The 14,237-nt window shown below is 46.9% G+C and overlaps 1 protein-coding gene across 1 annotated transcript in view; it reads right to left on the bottom strand.

The window, feature by feature from the left end:
• kcnq4 (potassium voltage-gated channel, KQT-like subfamily, member 4) overlaps positions 1-14,237 on the bottom strand; it is a 120,869-nt gene that overhangs the window by 17,026 nt on the left and 89,606 nt on the right. Inside the window, exon 10 of the mRNA XM_045709430.2 lies at positions 2,831-3,063. Coding sequence (XP_045565386.1) covers positions 2,831-3,063 — 233 coding nt within the window. The remainder of the gene's footprint in view (positions 1-2,830; positions 3,064-14,237) is intronic.

Consider the following 14,237-nt stretch of genomic DNA (forward strand, 5'->3'; position numbering starts at 1 on the left):
TCTCAGTGCAGGTGGTACATAAAGCCCTGAAATCCTTAGATCAGAGAAAGCCTGCAGGTCCTGATCTTTTGGATCCCTGCTTTTTAAATCTGGCAGCTGATTTCATAGCTGAACCACTTGCATATCTGTTTAATCTAACCCTGGAATGTAATGAAATTCCAAAGATCTGGAAATCAGCATTTGTCCTGCCACTTTTAAAAGGGGGAGATCCAACTCTTTTAAATAATTATAGGCCAATCTCAAAGCTGTCACCCCTGGTGAAAATACTTGAAACCCTTGTGAGTGACCAGCTAAAAGAGTTTTTATATACTAACTCTATTTTATCAATGTACCAATCGGGTTTCAGGAAGAAGCATAGCACAATTACAGCAGCCATGAAGGTTTTAAATGATATCACTGAAGCTCTTGACAAAAAACAGCATTGTGTCTCACTTTTTATTGATCTCTCTAAGGCTTTTGATACAGTTGATCATGCTATACTAAGGCAGAGATTGTCGAGTGTAGGTCTTTCAGAGCATGCAGTTGCATGGTTTGTTAACTATCTGTCTGATAGAACTCAGTGCACTCAATTTGATGGGCTTAGGTCTGTTAAATTGTCTGTCTTAAATGGTGTGCCCCAAGGCTCTGTACTTGGTCCTCTCTTATTCACTATTTATATAAATAATTTAGACAAAAATGTCCAAAATGCACAACTTCATTTTTATGCTGATGATACTGTTATTTACTGTTGTGCTTCATCTCTTACAAAAGCTTTCCAGAACTTGCAAACTGCTTTTAATACTGTTCAACATACCTTGTCCTCAACATAAGCTTATCCTCAATACTGACAAAACTAAACTTCTGGTGTTTTCTAAAGCAAGAAATAGACCCCTGAACCTTTCACCTATTACTACCTTTCAGGGCAAGGAGATTGAGGTTGTAACCTCATATAAATATCTTGGAATTTTGATTGATGATGGCCTCTCTTTTAAAATGCATATTCAACAACTTACAAAAAAATTGAAGCTGAAATTAGGATTTTATTTTAGGAATAAGGCTTGTTTTTCTTTTGAAGCCAGAAGGAGGCTAGTATCAGCTACATGTATGCCTTTACTAGACTATGGGGATATTTTATATATAAATGCTTCCGCTCAGTGTTTGAGATCAATTGACACCCTTTACCATGGCACTTTGAGATTTATTTTAAATTGCAAAACCCTTACGCACCACTGCACTTTGTATACCAGGGTTGGCTGGCCTTCTCTAGTCACTCGTAGGCTCAGTCACTGGTATACTTTTATTTACAAAGCCATTTTGGGTTTACTACCTTTTTATTTGGGCATTTTTATTGTTCAGAAATGTGGTGGGTACTCTCTTCGTTCGAGGGACTTTATCCTGCTAACTGTTCCATATGTCCGAACTGAATTTGGTAAAAGGGCTTTTATGTACTCTGCGCCATCGTCTTGGAATGCCTTACAAAATACTTTTAAACTGGAAGAACTTGTCCCGATTGGTATTTTGAAATCACTGATGAATGATCTTGAGACTGATTCCCTGACCTGTCAATGTTTTTAATTTGCTGTTTTTGATTTTGTTATATTCTTTGTTAATTTTATGGTTTTTACTAGATTACTTGTAGTTTTTCATGTTGTTTGTCTAATTTTTGTAATGACTTGGCGCTGCCTATCTTGGCCAGGACGCTCTTGAAAAAGAGATTTTAAATCTCAATGAGCCTTTCCTGGTTAAATAAAGGTTAAAAAAAATAATAAAAAAATAAAAAAAAAAAAAGAATTGCTCTGAGAAAGACATGTTGTACTACTTTTTTTCTCTCAAAAAGGTAGAGGTCAAATTATTGACACCCTTGTTTTCAATACCTTTCAATACCTCACCTTGTGAGGATAATGGCACTGAGACTTTTTCTAAAATGTTTAATGAGTTGGAGAACACATTGGGAGGGATCTTAGACCATTCCGCTATACAGAATCCTTCCAGATCCTTGATATCCTTAGTATGTGCTTATGGACAGCCCTCTTCAATTCAAACCACAGGTTTTCAATGGGGTTTAAGTCCGGAGACTGAGATGGCCATTTCAAAATGTAGATCTTTTGTTGCCAATTTCTTTGTGGATTTTGATGTGTACTTGGGGCTATTGTCTTGCTGGAAGATTCACTTGCGGCCAAGTTTCAGCCTCCTGGCAAAGGCAACCAGGTTGTTAGCTAAAATATCCAGGTACTGGGTAAAGTTAATGATGCCGTTGACCTTAACAAGGCCCCAGGACCAGGGGAATCAAAATAGCCCCATAACATCAAAGATCCACCACCATATTTTACAGTAGGTATGGGGTTCTTTTCTGCTCATGCATTCTCATTTCAATGCCAAACCGACCACTGGTGTGCGTGGCCAAAGACCTCTATTTTCATGTCATCTGACCAAAGCACCGGTTCCAATCCAAGTGCCAATGTCATTTAGCAAACTCCAGTCATTTATATTTGTTGGATGACATGAAAACAGAGCTCTTAGGTCATACACACCAGTGGTTGTGCAAGTGGATCTTCCAGCAAGACACCAACCCCAAGCACATATCAAAATCCACAGAGAACTAGTTCATTGGACACAAAAATCAACATTTTGAAAACAGGTGTGTCAATTTTGACCCTTACCTTTTTGAGAGAAAAAAGTATTGTTTGCTAAACAAAATCTCTTTCTCTGAGCAATAGTAGTTGTCAAAAAAATTGTATAGTCATTTTTGCTCATCTTTATCAAGGGGGCGTCAATCATTTCAGACCCCACTGTAGGTCTATATACTGTATATATGCATGCAGGTGAGAGTGAGTTAAGTCCTAATTCCCACCGTCTGCAGGAGGTCTGGGTTTGAGTCGTAGGGAGGTGCGGAACCGCGTGCGGTCGTTGAAGCTCCAGCTCTTCTGCACCTTCCCGGGACTGGTGGCTTCTGGGACATTCTCCGTGCTGGGTGACTGGCGGAAACTCATCCCGGGAGGCAGTGGGGACGCCTTGCTCCGGATCGCCTGGGACGAACGAGAGTTGTTCATCCTCATCCGGTCTCGAAAACCTATTTTGCTGCTGCTGGAACAATGAAGGAACAATTAACCTGTGTCCACATGTTTATTGAATGAACTACCACTATTATCTGCCACTTAGGACATCCTTAGAGTTCTGTTGTGTGATTTTCCTCATGACTGTAGGTCCATAGTGTCCAGTGGATGATACAGTTGTTTTAGACCCTGAGTTTAGCCAATCAGCAGAGGAGCAGTCCCAGGTAGCTAGAATATGTTAGCTAGCAGGTACAGACAGCAGTACACTAAATAGTGTAGCTACTGACTACCATTAAACATTAAACAGTCACACCAAGCTGAGTCAGTGACCAACAAAGCAGACAGAGAGAACAACAGAGACGGATATTCAGACTGGGAGATTACAGACGTGATGGAGAGACAGACTGACTGACAGACTGACTGACTGACTGACTGATTGACTGACTGACAGAATTACTTACTTATTGACTGGTTGACTGACTGGCTGGCTGACTGACTGGCTGGCTGACTGACTGGCTTACTAAATGGTTGGCTAACTGGCTGACTGACTGACTTACTGAATGGTTGGCTGACTGGCTGGCTGCCTGGCTGACTATCAGTGGGTGGGGCGGCAACACAATAACTCCTTGGTGTCATTTGGGACGTATACTCATGTTAACATGTTAAAGTCACAAAGTATTTCCAACATCACACATCAGCGAACGATTAGAAACATGTTGTTTACGCCTGTAGTTTACGCCGAAATACTCCTTGTTTGTGCGCTGGCCTGCCATTTAAGTTAATATTTAAATAGCTGAAAGAGCATTAGGGGAAATAGCATTTCATATGTTGGAGCTAAAATGTTCAGGCTGACTTAGAAGGGGAGAGTGGACAGAGTAAGATGTTGAATTACTGTTAGCCCTTGGGGGGGAAAGTAAATAAGTGAGGCTGAATACAGCTGAATCCTCCAAAGACATGCACTGTATACTGAGCAAGTATAAGAGAAACATTTTAGCAGACGAAAGGGAAAACTCTATTAGGGGAGAGAAATGTTTCTGTATGGGTTAAGTGGATAAGATTTTCAAAAGTACAACACGCATGTGATTGCATTGCATGCATGACCATTTGAATCCTCTCTCCAGAAATCACCACAGAGCCGGATTGATCAAAGAAAGCATGCATGAAAAATGTGCACTTAACAATTATTAAAGGTCATGCAACTGTATTAAGAGAACAGCATGCGTGACTTTCTAAATATTTGATCTTTGGAACAACCTTCTGTCCAAAATATCAAATATATTATTTTAAAAAGTCTGTAAAATCTGTAAGTGTGAGAGAAGGCCAATGCTGACATTAGATCCACATGAACCATGAAACATTCCTAAGAATTCCTTTGTTCTCCAATAAACAACGCATGGTTTAATGTGTCCCCCAGTTCACCAAAAAACTATGTAAAACCAGGCAAGACAACTGGTAATGGTTAACAGAGTTGTCCTCTGAACAGAACACCCCATCATTCTCTCACACAGTAAAAGCTCAGTCAAAGATTTCTACGCCAGAGCAGTGTATGTTTCCCATTCTCAAAGATCAATTAGAAAATGTGAATATCAGTTGGACAAGATGCACCATCTCGAAGAGGATGGCTGACGTTTTACATTCCCGTAACCAATTGTGCTATTTTGTTCGTTTTTTTGCGTTGTTTGTAACTTATTTTTTAACTTATTTTGTATATAATGTTGCTGCTACCATCTCTTATGACCGAAAATAACTTCTGGACATCAGAACTGGGATTACTCACCACGAACTGGAAGAATCTTTCTCCTTTAACGAGTCCGACAAGAAGGATATACTGCTGTCCCAGGAACAGTCCCAGATCCCCGTCATTTTCGTGAAGGAAAGAGGACGCAGTTCGGGCTGCCTTTTGAGAATCCGTAGGCGAGCGAGTAAACTCCCACTGCCTTCCGTTCTACTTGCTAACATGCAATCATTGGAAAATAAAATTGATGACCTACGATTACAATTATCCTACCAATGGGACATTAAGAACTGTAATATCTTGTGTTTCACCGAGTCGTGGCTGAACGACAACATGGATAATATAGAGCTGGAGGAATTTCTAATGCACCGGCAGAACAGAGAAACTATGTCTGGTAAGACGAGGGGTGGGAGTGTGTGTCTTTTTGTCAATAACAGCCGGTGCACGATGTCTAATATTAAAGAAGTCTCAAGGTATTGCTCGCCTGAGGTAGAGTACCTTATGATAAGCTGTAGACCACACTATCTACAAAGAGAGTCCTCATCTATACTATTCGTAGCCGTCTATTTACCACCTAAGACCACACTCAACCAACTCTATAAGGCCATAAGCAAACAAGAAAATGCTCACCCAGAAGCGGCACTCCTAGTGGCCGGGGACTTTAATGCAGGAAAACTTCAATCAGTTTTACCACATTTTTACCAGCATGTCACATGTGCAACCAGAGGGAAAAAAACTGCAGACCACCTTTACTCCACACACAGAGATGCATACAAAGCTCTCCCCCGTCCTCTATTTGGCAAATCTGACCATAATTCTATCCTCCTGATTGCTGATTGCTCTTGCTTACAAGCAAAAACTAAAACAGGAAGTACCAGTGACTCGCTCAATACGGAAGTGGTCAGATGATGCGGATGCTAGGCTACAGGATTGTTTTAGCAAAACAGCACAGACTGGAATATGTTTTGGGATTCATCCAATGGCATTGAGGAGTATACCACCTCAATCATCAGCTTCATCAACAAGTGCATCGACAACGTCGTTCACACAGTGACCGTACATACATATCCCAACCAGAAGCCATGGATTACAGGCAACATCTGCATCGAGCAAAAGGCTAGAGCTGCCGCTTTCAAGGAGCGGGACACTAATCTGGATGCCTATAAGAAATCCCTCTATGCCCTCAGACGAACCATCAAACAAGCAAAGCGTCAATACAGGATTAAGATTGAATCCTACTACACCGGCTCTGACGCTTAATAAACTATTAAGGACTACAAAGGGAAACCCAGACGTGAGCTGCCAAGTGACGCGAGCCTATCAGACGAGCTAAATGCATTTTATACTCGCTTCATGGCAAGCAAAACTAAAGCATGCACGAGAGCACCAGGTGTTCTGGATGACTGTGTGATAACGCTCTCGGTAGCCGATGTGAGCAAGACCTTTAAACAGGTCAACATTAACAAAACCGCGGTGCCAGATGGATTACAAGGACGTGTACTCAAAGCATGCGCAGACCAAATGGCAAGTGTCTTCACTGACATTTTCAACCTCTCCCGGACTGAGTCTGTAATATGTACATGTTTCAAGCAGACCACCATAGTCTCTTTGCCCAAGGAAGCGAAGGTAACCTGTATAAATGATTACCGCCCCATAGCACTCACGTCGGTAGCCATGAAGTGCTTTGAAAGGCTGGTCATTGCTCACATCAACAGCATCCTCCTGGATGCCATAGACCCACTCCAATTCGCATACCACCCCCACTGATCCACAGATGACGCAATCTCAATCGCACTCCACACTGCCCTTTCCCACCTGGACAAAAGGAACACCTATGTGAGAATGCTGTTCATTGACTACAGCTCAGCGTTCAACAACATAGTGCCCACAAAGCTCATCACTAAGCTAAGGACCCTGGGACTAAACACCTTCTTCTGCAACTGGATCCTGGACTTCCTGACGGGCCAACCCCAGGTGGTAAGGGTAGGCAACAACACATCTGCCATGCTGATCCTCAACACTGGGGCCCCTCAGGGGTGTGTAGTTAGTCCCCTCCTGTACTCCCCACGACTGTGTGACCAAACACAACTCCAACACCATCCTTAAGTTTGCTGACAACACAACAGTGGTAGGCCTGATCACCGACAACGATGAGACAGCATATAGGGTGGAGGTCAGAGACCTGGCAGTGTGGTGCCAGGACAACAACCTCTCCCTCATTGTGAGCAAGACAAAGGAGCTGATCATGGACTACAGGAAAAGGAGGGCCGAACAGGCCCCCATTAACATCAGTGGAGCGGGTGGAGAGTTTCAAGTTTCCTGGTGTCCACATCAACAACGATCAATCATGGTCCGAACACACCAAGACAGTTGTGAAGATGGCACGACAAAACCTTTTCACCCTCAGGAGACTGAAAGTATTTGGCATGGGTCCCCAGATCCTCAAAAAGGTCTACAGCTGCACCATCAAGAGCATCCTGACTGGTTGCATCACCGCCTGGTATGGCAAATGCTCGGCTTCTGACTGTAAGGCACTACAGAGGGTAGTGCGTACCACCCAGTACATCACTGGGGCCAAGCTTCCTGCAATCCAGGACCTATATAGGCAGTGTCAGAGGAAAGCCCATAAAATTGTCAGAGACTCCAGTCACCCAAATCATAGACTGTTTCTCTGCTACTGCACAGCAAGCGGTACCGGAGCGCCAAGTCTAGGACCAAAAGGCTCCTTATGTAAGGGGTGCATAACTGGTGGCAGGGAAGTCTGACGCAGGAGAGCAGAACTAGGTAATAGCCGGAGCAGTTTAATTTCAAAACCAACGGCATAAAGAATAACAAACATGGGTACAAAACCCAACACATGGCTCCAACAACGCGCCGCCACCGGCCTCGAGGACGACCAGGCGGGCGAGGTGCAGGGCGATCCGGACGGAGACGGTGGAACTCCCGCGGCATTGAAGGGTCCAACACGTCGTCCACCGGAACCCAGCATCTCTCCTCCAGACTGTACCCTCCCAGTCCACGAGGTACTGAAGGCCCCTCGCCCGACACCTCGAATCCAGTATGGATCGAACGGAGTACGCCGGGGCCCCCTCGATGTCCAGAGAGGGCGGAGGAACCTCATGCACCTCAGACTCCTGGAGCGGGCCAGCCACCACCGGCCTGAGGAGAGACACATGGAACGAGGGGTTAATACGGTAATCAGGGGAAGCTGTAACCTGTAACTCACCTCGTTCAGTCTCCTCAGGACTTTAAATGGCCCCACAAACCACGGACCCAGCTTCCGGCAGGGCAGGCAGAGGGGCAGGTTTCGGGTCGAGAGCCAGACCCGGTCCCCCAGTGTGAACACCGGGGCCTCACTGCGGTGACGGTCTGCGCTGGCTTTCTAGTGCAGCACGGTGCGCTGAAGGGGAACATGAGCGGCGTACCATGTCTCCTCCGCGCGCCGGAACCAGTCGTCCACCGCAGGAGCCTCGGTCTGACTCTGATGCCAAGGAGCCAGAACCGGCTGATACCCCAGTATGCACTGGAAGGGGGAGAGGTTAGTGGAGGAGTGGCGGAGAGGCGGAGTGAGTTCTGGGCCATCTCTGCCCAGGGCACGAACGCTGCCCACTCCCTCGGCCGGTCCTGGCAATAAGACCTCAGAAACCTACCCACATCCTGGTTAACTCTCTCCACCTGAGAGGGTGAAAACCTGAGGTAAGACTGATCAAGACCCCCAGACATTCCATGAATGCCCTCCAGACCCTCGACGTGAACTGGGGACCCGATCAGACATTATATCCTCAGGCACCCCGTAGTGACGGAAGACATGTGTAAATAGGGCCTCTGCAGTCTGTAGGGCCGTAGGGAGACCGGGCAGAGGGAGGAGATGGCAGGACTTAGAAAATAGGTCCACAACGACCAGGATCGCGGTGTTACCCTGTGAAGGAGGAAGATCAGTGAGGAAATCCATCGACAGGTGCGAGCAAGGCCGTTGTGGAACGGGTAAGGGGTGTAGCTTACCTCTGGGCAGGTGCTTAGGAGCCTTACACTGGGCGCACACCGAGCAGGAGGAAACATAAACCCTCACATCCTTAGCCAACGTGGGCCACCAGTGCTTCCCACTCAGACAGCACACCGTCCGACCGATGCCTGGATGACCAGAGGAGGGTAACGTGTGTGTCCAATAGATCAGCCGGTCACGAACAGCAGACGGAACGTACAGACGCCCAGCGGGACACTGGAGGGGAGTGGGCTCTGCACGCAATGCCCGCTCAATGTCCGCGTCCAGCTCCCACACTACCGACGCCACCAGGCAGGAGGCCGGGAGTATGGGGGTGGGATCCATGGGCCGCTCCTCTGTGTCATACAGCCAGGACAGTGCGTCTGCCTTCACATTCTGGGAACCTGGTCTGTAAGAAAGGGTGAAAACAAAATGGGTGAAAAACATGGCCCACCTTGCCTGGCGAGGGTTCAGTCTCCTCGCTGCCGGGATGTACTCCAGATTGCAGTGGTCAGTCCAGATGAGAAAAGGGTGTTTAGCCCCCTCAAGCCAATGCCTCCACGCCTTCAAGGCCTTGACGACAGCCAACAGCCCCCGGTCCCCTACGTCATAGTTTCGCTCCGCCGGGCTGAGCTTCCTCGAGAAGAAAGCACAGGGGCGGAGCTTCGGTGGCGTACCCGAGTGCTGAGAGAGCACGGCTCCTATCCCAGCCTCGGACGCATCCACCTCCGCTATGAATGCCAGAGAGTGATCCGGATGGGCCAGCATGGGAGCCGAGGTAAACAGAGCCCTCAGCTGACCAAAAGCCCTGTCCGCCTCAGCTGACCACTGTAAACGTAGCGGTCTGCCCTTCAGCAGTGAGGTAATGGGAGCCGCTACCTGACCAAACCCCGGATAAACCTCCGGTAGTAAACCGCTGCACCTCCTTTACCGTGGTGGGAGTCGGCCAATTACACACGGCTGCAATGCGGTCACTCTCCATCTCCACCCCTGAGGTGGAAATACGTTACCCTAGGAAGGAGACGGACTGTTGGAAGAACAGGCATTTCTCAGCCTTGACGTACAGGTCATGTTCCAACAGTCAACCCAGCACCCTGCGTACCAGGGACACATGCTCGGCGCGTGTAGCGGAGTATATCAGAATGTCATCAATAAACACCACCACACCCTGCCCATGCAGGTCCCTGAAAATCTTGTCTACAAAGGCTTGGAAGACTGATGGAGCATTCATCAACCCGTACGGCATGACGAGGTACTCATAATGCCCTGAGGTCGTACTGAACGCCGTCTTCCACTCGTCTCCCTCCCGGATACGCACCAGGTTGTAAGCGCTCCTGAGATCTAGTTTGGGGAAGAAGCACGCCCCGTGCACTGACTCAATCGCAGTGGCAATAAGAAGTAGCGGGTAACTGTACCTCACAGTGATCTGATTTAGGCCTTGGTAGTCAATACACGGGCGCAGACCTCCCTCCATCTTCTTCACAAAAAATAAACTTGAGGAGGCGGGTGAAGTGGAGGACCGAATGTACCCCTGACGCAGGGATTCAGAGACATATGTTTCCATAGCCGCCGTCTCCGCCTGTGAGAGGGGGTACACGTGACTCCTGGGAAGTGAGGCGTCTACCAGGAGATTTACCGCACAATCCCCCCGTCGACGGTGTGGTAATTGAGTCGCCTTCTTTTTGGAGAAGGCGAGAGCCAAATCGGCATATTCGGGGGGAATGCGCACGGTGCGCACAGATCTGGTCTGGACTTTCCACCGTAGTAGCACCAACGGAAACCCCTAAACACCTCCCTGAGCACTCTCGCGACCACCCCATGAGAGCCCTCCGTTGCCATGAAACAGTGGGGTCATGACAAGCTAACCAGGGTAGGCCCAGCACCACGGGAAATGCAGGAGAGTCAATGAGGAAGAGACTGATTCTTTCCGTGTGACCCCCCCCGTGACACCATGCCCAGAGGAGCGGTGGCCTCCCTAATCAACCCTGACCCTAATGGTTGACTGTCTAAGGCGTGAACTGGGAAGGGCATAGCCACTGGAACGATGGGGATCCCTAACCTATGGGCAAATGATCTGTCTATAAAATTCCCAGCCGCGCCTGAATCGACGAGCGCCTTATGCTGGGAATGCGGGGGAAACTCAGGAAAAGTTACAAACAAAAACGTGTGCAACAGAGGGCTCTGGGTGAAAATGGTGCTTTCTCACCTGGGGTGATGACAGAGTGCCCTGTCTGCTGCCTCGACTCCCAGAGGAACCAACCCGATACCGACCGGCAGTGTGACCTCTGCGGCCACAGATAGTGCACGAGACGGAACCTACTCCGGTCTCCCTGTGCACAGCACCTCCCAGCTCCATGGGCATCAGAGCGGTGGTGCTGGGGAATGGAACCGACAGACCCTGCTCTGGACTTCCGTGGGTAGCCAGCAGATTATCCAACCGAATGGACAGGTCCACCAGCTGGTCGAAGGTGAGGGTGGTGTCCCTGCAGGCCAACTCCCGACGGACGTCCTCGCGCAAACTGCAGCGATAGTGGTCGATCAGGGCCCTGTCATTCCATCCCGCGCCGGCGGCCAGGGTCCAAAAGTCCATGGCGAACTCCTGGGCGCTCCTCGTCCCCCATACCAGGGGCACCTGCTCCTGCTGACTCCATTTCAGCGGTGTGGAATTCTGTAAGGGGTGCGTAACTGGTGGCAGGGAAGTCAGACGCAGGAGAGCAGAACTAGGTAATAGCCAGAGCAGTTTAATTTCAAAACCAACGGCATAAAGAATAACAAACATGGGTACAAAACCCGTCATGCACCAGTAAACATGTGCACAAGCACTTACATCAAACAATTCCACACAAAGACATGGGGGGAACAGAGGGTTAAATACACAACACTTAATGAGGGAAATGAAAACCAGGTGTGTAGGAAAACAAGACAAAACAAATGGAAAATGAAAAGTGGATCGATGATGGCTAGAAGACCAGCGACGCCGACCGCTGAACGCCACCCGAACAAGGAGTGGAACTGACTTCATTGGAAGTTGTGACACCTTAACAGCTTCTACCACCAAGTCATAAGGCTGCTGAACAATTAATTAAATGGCCACCGGACTGTTACATTGACCCCCCCCCCCCCCCACTCCATTTGTTTTGTACACTGCTGCTGCTCGCAGTTTATTATCTATGTATAGTCACTTCACCCCCACCTATATGTACAAATGACCTCTAACCTGTACCCCCGCACAGTTACTCGGTACCCGTACCCCCTTTATATAGCCTCGTTATTGTTATGTTATTGTGTTACTTTTTAGTATTTTTATTTTAGTTTATTTGGTAAATATTTTCTTAACTTCTTGAACTGCACTGTTGGTTAAGGGCTTGTAAGTAAGCATTTCATGGTAGGTTCTACACTTGTATTTGGCACATGTGACAAATACATTTTGATTTGATTTGATTTCATGTCAAATATACCAAATGTCAGCCATTTCTAGCCTGAGTACCATCAGCAATGGCAAGTGTCTTCCCACTATCCTCAGTGAAGAGGCTAAAACCAACTTCTTACTCATAAGTAGAACATTTACAGAGACACACACACACTGCACTGGGCCAGAAGGCTTTGGGACCCTCAGGCAGAGTGAGAAAGGGGATGGGGGGGCGGGGTGGGGGGGTGCTGACGTTCCCCGTGCACAGGCTTGTCACCGTGGATACCTCTGCAGTTTGCGGCCAGTGTGAATCCGGAAGAGACTCCGCTTTTTAGAAACAAGCTGACTGAGGAGACACACAAGTCAGAGGGAGATAGGGTGAGGAAGAGGAGGATACGAGAAGAGGAAGAGAGAGGAGAGGCTGGGTGAGGGGTGCAGAGACGAAGAAGAGGAGGAGAGGAAGGGCGGGTGAGGAAGAGGAGGAGAAGAGGAAGAGAGAAAGAGCGGGTAAGGGGTGCAGAGGAGAAGAGAAGAGAAAGAGAGGAAGAGGAGAGGTGAGGAAATGGAGGAGAGAGAGGAGGAGAGGAAAAGAGGAGGAGAGGAAAAGAGGAGGTGAGGAAGATGAGGAAAGGAGGTGAGGAAGAGGAGGAGAGGTGAGGAAGAGGAGGAGAGGAGAGAGAAGGAGAGGAAGAGGAGGAAAAAGAGAAGAGGAGAGGAAGAGGAGGAGAGGTGGTGAGAATGAAGAGGAGAGAGGAGAGGAGGTAGGAGAGAGGAGGAGAGAAGTGGAGGAGAGGAGGTGAGGAAGAGGAGGAGAGGTGAGGAAGAGGAGGAGGAGAGGTGTACAGAGGTAGTGAGATCATAATGGTGAAGATGGAAGGAGGGAGGTGAAGAAAAGTAGAGGACAGGGTGAAGTGGAAGACCAGTACTGCCTCTCATCAGTCTAAAATGGCTTCCTTTCCTAGTCTCCTTTCACGCTGAAGGATTGCCAAGTGAAAGCATGTGTCCCTGTTGCCCCCCAACATATTGCTTTCCCCTACACTTCCTTTGTTTTCAGACCAGACTAGACAAAGGAAAGGAGGCAAAGAAAGCAAGCCATGTCAATTTATTGAGAAGCACCCCATTGAGGAGGGAGGTAAGGAGTAGGGATGTGTGAACGGAGTGTGTTGAGTTGGGGATGTAGTGTAGGCAGTCCGAGTGCATGTATAGGAAGCAGTTCACTTCAGTATGTCCATGATTAGACTGCAGCCGCCTTACCAGAATGTCTAAGTAATAAGCTCCACACCTATCCATTTTCTTATTGACTTGGAAGGCACACTGCCATCAATGTGTGTTATTAATGTATTTATGTACATGCAGTACTATTTAATCTACAGTATGAAAAAATATCACCGGTTCATATTGAGTGGCCACAAGACCAAACATATACCTTGGAAAACATGGCATGTTATTGTATGTATTAACAGGCATGTTATTGTATGTACTAACAGGCATGTTATTGTATGTATTAACAGGCATGTTATTGTATGTATTAACAGGCATGTTATTGTATGTATTAACAGGCATGTTATTGTATGTACTAACAGGCATGTTATTGTATGTATTAACAGGCATGTTATTGTATGTATTAACAGGTATGTTATTGTATGTATTAACAGGCATGTTATTGTATGTATTAACAGGCATGTTATTGTATGTATTAACAGGTATGTTATTGTATGTATTAACAGGCATGTTATTGTATGTACTAACAGGCATGTTATTGTATGTATTAACAGGCATGTTATTGTATGTATTAACAGGCATGTTATTGTATGTATTAACAGGCATGTTATTGTATGTATTAACAGGCATGTTATTGTATGTACTAACAGGCATGTTATTGTATGTATTAACAGGCATGTTATTGTATGTATTAACAGGCATGTTATTGTATGTATTAACAGGCATGTTATTGTATGTATTAACAGGCATGTTATTGTATGTATTAACAGGCATGTTATTGTATGTATTAACAGGCATGTTATTGTATGTATTAACAGAAATGTTATTGTATGTATTAACAGAAATGTTATTGTATGT

This window comes from Salmo salar, chromosome 27 (assembly GCF_965601325.2).
Source record: "Salmo salar chromosome 27, fSalSal1, whole genome shotgun sequence".
In the NCBI taxonomy this organism is placed as follows: domain Eukaryota; kingdom Metazoa; phylum Chordata; class Actinopteri; order Salmoniformes; family Salmonidae; genus Salmo; species Salmo salar.